The sequence below is a fragment of the Sycon ciliatum genome, chromosome 10 (genome assembly GCF_964019385.1).
Source record: "Sycon ciliatum chromosome 10, ocSycCili1.1, whole genome shotgun sequence".
Classification (NCBI taxonomy): domain Eukaryota; kingdom Metazoa; phylum Porifera; class Calcarea; order Leucosolenida; family Sycettidae; genus Sycon; species Sycon ciliatum.
Genome location: NC_088652.1, coordinates 1,114,081 through 1,121,681, shown reverse-complemented (window position 1 = coordinate 1,121,681; position 7,601 = coordinate 1,114,081). Strand labels below are relative to the sequence as shown.

The 7,601-nt window shown below is 56.2% G+C and overlaps 1 protein-coding gene across 1 annotated transcript in view; it reads right to left on the bottom strand.

Annotated features, from left to right (window-relative positions):
* LOC135825719 (uncharacterized) overlaps positions 1-7,601 on the bottom strand; it is a gene marked incomplete in the record, with an annotated part of 167,999 nt that overhangs the window by 35,651 nt on the left and 124,747 nt on the right. The window contains 1 exon segment of the mRNA XM_065338340.1: positions 173-7,011. Coding sequence (XP_065194412.1) covers positions 173-7,011 — 6,839 coding nt within the window.

The following is a 7,601-nucleotide window of genomic DNA, read 5'->3' as shown; positions in this document are numbered from 1 at the left end:
CCCCCCCCCCCCCCCAGCACGCACACGAACTCGCACTCACGCATGGACACACACCCACACCCACACACCCACACACACACACACTCGCACACCCACACGCACACATACACACAGAGTCTACACACAATACCAGTACATACACACAGAGTCTACACACAATACCAGTACATACCTGGAGGACGAACTCATTGAGGCGTATAGAGCTAGGGTGGACGGCATCCGACAAAGTCAGGTTGAAAATGCCGCTGTCCAAATCCAGACTGCTGCTCAATACGAACGGTTTGAACGTATCTGCTACAAATCCAGTTGGCTGAATGGCCTTACTGTCCGTCACTGGGGTTACGTCCCGGCCAAACGGGTCATCGATGGAATGGCCTCGCATGGTTAAGTATGTGTTTGCCTTGGCGAGAGCCAGGCCCTGAACTGACTTCATTCCGAACAGATCAGAGTTGAGCGCCACACGCACCACGTACCCATCTGGACTGGTTACGGTGGATTGCGCGGTTAGAGCGTAGAACGTATCGCCGACGCGCGTACGCTGGCTCTGGAAAATGACCTCGGCGGGACGGAACGAGCTGGCGTCCACCACATCGTCGAAGGTCAGGTCCAGGGTACCGCGGTGCATGTCAATATCATAGCTCTGTAGAGATGGTGCCGATGTGTCCGGTGTCAGTGAGGTGACGGGAATTGCAGCGAGCGCTTGCAACGCGTTGCCGCTCATGTCGGCCACGAGCGATGGCCGTGCACTGAGGCGTGTGTTCACTATGCTCGCCGCCAAGCTGGCATTCGTCTTGATCGTGATCAGATCGGCTTGAGCCAATCTAATGGACACCAATGTACGACCATCACCGGCCTCAACAACAAACCCACCGCTGAGCGATAGTTGTACTCCATCAGCACCCAGCAATGTGAGAGCCGTGGCGTTGAGCTGCGATGAGCGAACAGGCTCCGAGAACGTCAGCACGAGAGTGTCACTGTCCAAATCCAACGAGAAGCCAGTGATGTTCGGAGCAATCTTGTCGTTGCCATAGCTACCAGCGGGCAGAGCGGCTGTACGTGGCACAGGACGGTTCTGATTGGACGCGGGCGCGAGATCTGTGACGAAACCTCGATCGACGCTAACGAAAGTGTCGGCTGCCGACTTGGCAAAGGTGGTGGCTTGCAGAGCGGCAAGGTCGGTGTCGGAAAGTTTGATAGTGAGAACGTTGGAATCTTGGGCCGGGACAGCACTGCTACCGGACGTCAGCTGATAACGTGTTGTGCTGTCGGCAGAGCCCTGCAGGTAGAGTTTGCTGACGTCTGCTGAACTGGCAGACACGACCTCGTCGAAAGTCAGTGTTATCTGCCCAAGCAGTAGATCAATGGTGAAGTTGTTCAAGCGTGGCTCCAAGCGATCGGCAATGAATGTCTGTACGGCTATGGGCGCCGTCAGTGGCAGCAGAGCCAGACGGCTGGCATCCACAAACGTGCTGGAGAGCAGCTCCACGTAGCAGTTGCCACGTGTCGTGCACAGTGTTGGCATTCTGCGAACTGCCGTGGCATCGTCCAGTGACAGGTCGATGGTGATGTCGTCGGAAGACGCACCAAGCACGGCACTGGCCGCCGACAAGGTGTAGTTACTGTCGGGCTGTTGGAAGTAGCTGTGAAGAATAACGCCGGTCGGTTGGAATGTCGTGACGTTGACCGTCTCACTGAACACCAGGCGAACGTGAGCTAGACCGCTGTCGAACACGGCAAATGCGCGAAGCTGCGGGCGAATGTCGTCGGCGGTGTGGTTGTCCACAAGTCGAGCGCTGCTAGCCGCGATCACGGCCATCGGCTGGTCAAAGATGTCCTTGACGCCGGCAGAGGTGGCGGACAGGTAGCAGTCCGCTGCCTCTGTGCAGATGCCGAGCGACTTGACGGCGTTGAGATCGGCGTCACTGAGTTGCACTCGCAGGCGGAAGATGTCGCCGGTGAAGGTCTGCTGAGAGTCGGTCAGCGTGTACCAGAGTGTACGTGATGTTCCACTGTTCTGCAGCGTGAACGCCGAGGCAGTGAAGGACGCGGAGGACACAGTTTCGTCATATTCCAAGAACATCTCGCCGTTACGCATGTTCAGCGTGACCAGCTGCAAGCGCGGTGGTTGAGAGTCTGGGATGACGCTGGTCGCGCGGAACGCGGCATTCGCTGGAATGGCCGCGTTTGGCTGACCGGCCAGGTCAGCAACAACAGATCCTGGTAGAGATACATACGTGTTGCTAATGGTTACGCCGAGGTCGCTTCGTCGTTTGATGCTATCGCGATCCACACCGTTGAGGTACACTTCGAAAATGCTACTAATCGAGCTGTTCGTAAACCCGCCGGTTAGACGATACGATGACGTCGCTCCGGATCTCAAGTTCTGCAGCAAGATGTTGGTGACGTTGAAAGTGGCCGGATTGATCGCCCTGCTGAAGCGCAAGATCATTGGCTGGCCAGAGTTGAGGTTGAGAGTGAAGGAGACAAGCTCCGGCGGGAGAGTGTTCTCCACGACGCTATCCACGGGAAGTGCGGATGTTGACGGAACTCCAAGGGATGGGTTTCCAAACAAGTCGGTGATGAATCCGTCGGCTAGCTGTACAAACGAGTTTGCAAGGTTGGTGCCAATTCCGGCGATACGCTCCAGTTGTGACAGATCGTGAGCGGCGTTCAGCACGATGGTGGTGGCGTTGAAGTTGGTCGCTGTTCCGCGCGTGAAGTTGTAGCTGGTTGCGCCAGACGTCTGCGTCGACTGCAGAATGAGCCGCTGTGCGCGAACCGAGCTTGCCTGTACAGGTTCACTGAACGACAAGATCACCTGCTGGTCGAGGTAGTTAATGGACGCACTGGTGACCGATGGCTGCTGCAGTTCAAACGTGTCGTGAATTGCCGGCGAGAAGCCAGCCTGCGTTGGCACGGCAAACAGGCCAGCCATGTCCTGGACGGCAGAGCCGCTCAGCGTGAGGTACAGAGCTGTTCGGTTGACCAGTAGAGGTGAGCGTGTGCGAATAGCGGCCACATCGGCGTCACTCAGAGTGATGCGGACACGAGCCGAGTTCTGCTGCGGAACGGTACTGGACGTTAGCGAGTATTGCTGTGCGCTTGCCGCCAGTGTTGGTGACGTGTGCAGAGTGAGCTGAGCAAGGTTCAATGAGGACGTGTTAACAGGTTCGCTGAAGTTCAGATCCAGCACAAGCGGCAGCTGTCCGTTGCTGAGTAGAATGTTGTATGAGAGTAGCGACGGTGTCTGCGTGTCTGCCGAGTAGCCAGTCACGGTTCTAGCCTGGGACAGCGGGATGGGCGTGAGTGAGTTACCGCTGGTGTCCTGCACAAGGCTGGAGTTGGCGGTGAGTCGTGTGGACGCCTGTGCCTTAGCCAGCGATGTAATGCTCTTCAACCTGAACAGGTCTTCAGTAGAAAGCTGCACAGTAACAGTCTGCGCGGTGGTAGCCGACACAAGGCTGCCAGCCGACACAGTGAAAGTGGCGGTGGGTGGTAGCTGATCGTCGACAAGAGTAAACGCCGTCAAATCAAACGAAGCACTGTTGATCGGTTCACTGAAGGAGAATGTCAGCTGGCCGGAGTTCAGGTCAATGTCAAACTTCGAGAGTGTTGGGTCCTGATCATCCACAGTGTACAGCGTAGTACTGCGAGCTGCCGACAACGGGATAGCAGAGAAGTTGTTCTTGGCAAGGTCGGTGACAAGCTGTGCGGATGCTGACAGTAGTGTGGTCTGCTGGGTGACCGCGATTGAGCGGCTCTTCAGTGCCTCCAGGTCTGCACGCGAGAGGGCGACTGTTACACTGTTGCCATCGGCGATCGTCTGCACTGTCGAAGTGTTGGTCAGTGTGTAGAGAGCCTGTGCTCCGGTGGTGGCATTGGTGAAGGTGAGGCCGCGCACGTCAATCGAGTTGACGTCAACGGTCTCCGAGAATGACAGGACCAGACTGCCGTTGAGAGCGTCGAATCGGAACCCGGTCAAACTTGGTGCAGTAGCGTCGGGCAGTACAGCGGAAGCGGCAATAGCCTGAGCAGGGTCTGCACTGGGTAAGGGCAGAGACCTGGCATCGGATGTCAGCACACCTCCATAGCTTAGGAAGGTGTTGAATGCGGCCGTGCCAAGCAGAGCGTTGCGTCGCAGCGCATCTGCATCGCTGGTGGACAGGGCAACCGAGTAGACAGACGCCAGGGTGCGGTTGGCCGGTACGGAGGTGACCGAGCCGCCGGACAATGAACGTCGCTGAGCGGGTGCAGCAGCTGCCGCTGATACCAGAGTGAGATCGCTGGCTTGGAATGTGCTGGACACGACCTCGTCAAACGTGATGAGTAGTGTCGGCGCTCCGTCCATGTCCAGGGTCCAGTTGCGCAGTGCAGGGGGAGTCACATCAAGGTCAACAAAGTCACTGACAAGGCCGGCTTGGTTACTGATCGGAGTGATAGAGTTACCAGTGCCGTCAGAGAATGCCGTGGAGTTGACGACAATGTAGCTGGTCGTGCGGGACGACACCAGGGGAGCGCGGCGCTTGAGCTCGTTCAAATCGGTGTCGCTGAGTGAGAGCTCAAACACGTTCAGGCCGGAAATATACGTCACCTGACCTCCAGTGAGTGTGTAGCCTGTGACAGGAAGACCGGACGATGCGTTGCGGATGGTTTGCAGGCTGACGGCGCTCGGGGTGAACGCCGCAGGATTGATGTACTCTGAGAATGTGATGCGCAGCGTGCCTGCGTCCATATCCACGGAGAACGCCTGCAGGCTAGGACTGAGCGAGTCGGCAATGTACGCCGTGGCTTGCTTCGCATTGCTTGGTGGTGTCTCGCGGAAGCCGAGGTTGGAGCTGTCCGACGCGGTGCTGGCGCTGGCACTCAAGTACGTGTCTGCGATCGACGTGGCAAAGTTGGCAATGCTCTTCAGGGTCTCAATGTGAGTGCTGTTCAGACTGATGTTGAAGACGTAATCGTGTCCGATCACGGGCGATATCGGCGCGGACGCCGGAATGCGGAACGTGCGGTTGCCATCGGTCAGGATCTGCTCAGCCTGAAGCTGTAGCTGGCCAGGACGGACGGTGGGTGCTTGGACATAATCATCAAACGTCACAATCAACACGGCATTGTTCATATCCATAGTGAAGCCGCGCAGCTCTGCCGGACGATTGTCAGAGGCGTAGCTACGGACCGCGGTGGGAGTGAGACTGGGAAGGAGTGCGTTACCCGACGTGTCAGTAGCTGCACTGTCGGCAAACACAACGTAAGTTGTGGTGATGGATGCGCCCACGTCAGTACGGTTCTTCAGCTCGCGAGCATCGCGAGTGTCCAAGATGTACGAAATGGTACGGAAATCTGTTCCCTGGACGGCCTCGCCGCGAGACAGATTGAAGACAATCGTGCCTGCGGGAGAGTTCACAAGCTGAATGTAGCCATCACCTCGGAATGAGCGTGTATCCATCGGCTCAGAGAAGCCAAACGTGGCGGTGTTGGTGCCAAAGTTTAGCGACTCAAAACCGGTGAATGTCGGACGCACGTTATCCGCCACAAGGTTGCGGACGCGCAGGGCATTGCGGCCGTCAACACGTGGTACGGCTGCGTGCGGCCTTGGCGCGATGTCAGCCGCAATCTTGTCCGTGTGTAGGAGGTAGGTGTTGCTCTGGCGGAAGCCAATGCTCAGCTTGGCCTTGATGCGGTCAATGTCATCGCCGGTCAGAGTGACCGTGGTGCTGTTGGCTGTGACTGTACCGAACGACGGGGCGACACTCTGCAGCGTGACTTGTTCAGTGCTTTGCGCTGCATCCTGAAGTGTTATGCTGCTCAGGGTCAGCTGACTGAGAGCGATTGGTTCGTTGAATTCCAAGTACAGCTCACCGGTGTTCATGTTGAGATCGAAGACTTCCACTTGAGGACCAACGCTGTCGTTGGCGAACGTGAGCGGTTGGAACTGAGTGAACGTCGGCGTCAGCAGACGGAACACCGCCGCGATGACGTTGTTCCCGCTCGTGTCCTGAACAAGGCCGTCGTCGAAGAACAAGTTGCAGCTGTGCTCTGTCAGGCAGAGACTGCTGGCAAGTTTGATCTTGTCGATGTCGTCTCGAAGGACACGCACTCGCAAGATTGTGCTGGGAGTTAGCGGATCGGAAACCAAGACAACAGAGTTGAGCGGTACAACGTTGCGCGCACCAGTGAAGAAGTCTTCCAGGCGGAGGTTGGTCAGCTTGAACGTCGACGGCAGGATGACTTCGGAGAACTGAATCTCAAGAAGACCAGTGTTGATATCGAAGGAGACGAATTGTGCGAACTCTGGCCGGGTGGCATCGCCGCGGAATGGCAAGGCAGGCAGGCTGCCGAGAGCGGCATTGATCACATTGTTACTCGTGTCTTGGACAAGACCAGATGTGTGCGTTAGGTGACAGTTTGTGGCGTTTGTGCAAAGAGCCAGGCTCTTGATGCGGTTCAAGTCGGTGGCGTTGATGATCAGGCTGATGGAGGCCGAGTCACCAGAGTACACCGTGCTCTGTCCAACAAACGTGTAGTTGACGGTGCTGTTCGCAGAGCGGTCCGACAGCGTTAGGCGTGTTAGATCCAGCGATGATGCGCGCGCGGTTTCACTGAACACTAGCGTCAAGTTGCCATTGGTCAAGTCCAGTCGCCAGCTCTCCAAGACCGGTGAGCTGGTGTCGCGGACAAACCCGCTAGCACGGATAGCACTGGTCGACGGTTGGGCAACAAGTGATTGCCGGGATGTGTCCCGGACGCTTCCGGCAGCTGCTGTGATGAACGACGTAGCAGCAGACGTACCGAGTTGAGTGCTAGCCTTGATACGGTCGAGCACAGCGCGGGCGAGGGTGATGTTGACCGTGGGTGAGAGGGACGTGGCAAACGTGCCGTCAAGTGCGATGCTTGCCTGCGGGGACGCGGAGGCATCGGACACTAGCTGGAAGCCGGACAAGTCGAGGGTGGACGTGTCAATCGTTTCGCTGAAGCTGAGCACAAGCAATCCGGTGTTGGAGTCCAAATCGAATCCTACACCAAAAACACACACACAAATACAAGAAAGGTAGCTCAGCAGCAAGAACAAATTGGTCAGTAATTGCCCATCATCGTACACGTAGGAAAGTTTGGTGGACCATGATCACACATACACATAATTATAAACATAGTGCCAAAAGTGAACATACAGATCCCCCCCCGCCAACCCCTCTCTCTGCACACACATAGAACAACAGTGACAAATAGACCAACTGGATGTCTGTGCCGCCACTACCATCCTCTTTTGAGGCCAACAAAAAATGTGGCAAAAAACGTGGCCCATAGAACCGCTAATAAAGACACTAACAGGTGGACTGCCTGCCAACCAATGCTAACATCGAGCCAGGGCACGCCATTATCTGCGAAGACGGTCCAAAATCAACAATATCCCATTGGCCCTGTGTATGGCCAATCAATGGCTGTCAGAGAACTAATCCATAGCCTCAGATGCAGAGCCAAGGATAAATTTATAGAAAAGAAAAGACCAAGGAACAATGTGCAATGTTATCGCATGTCCTGACTGTTTAGTAACTGGTGGTGTTAGTGGACATTATAGCGTCACTTGTACTTCTTTGGTCCTTTTC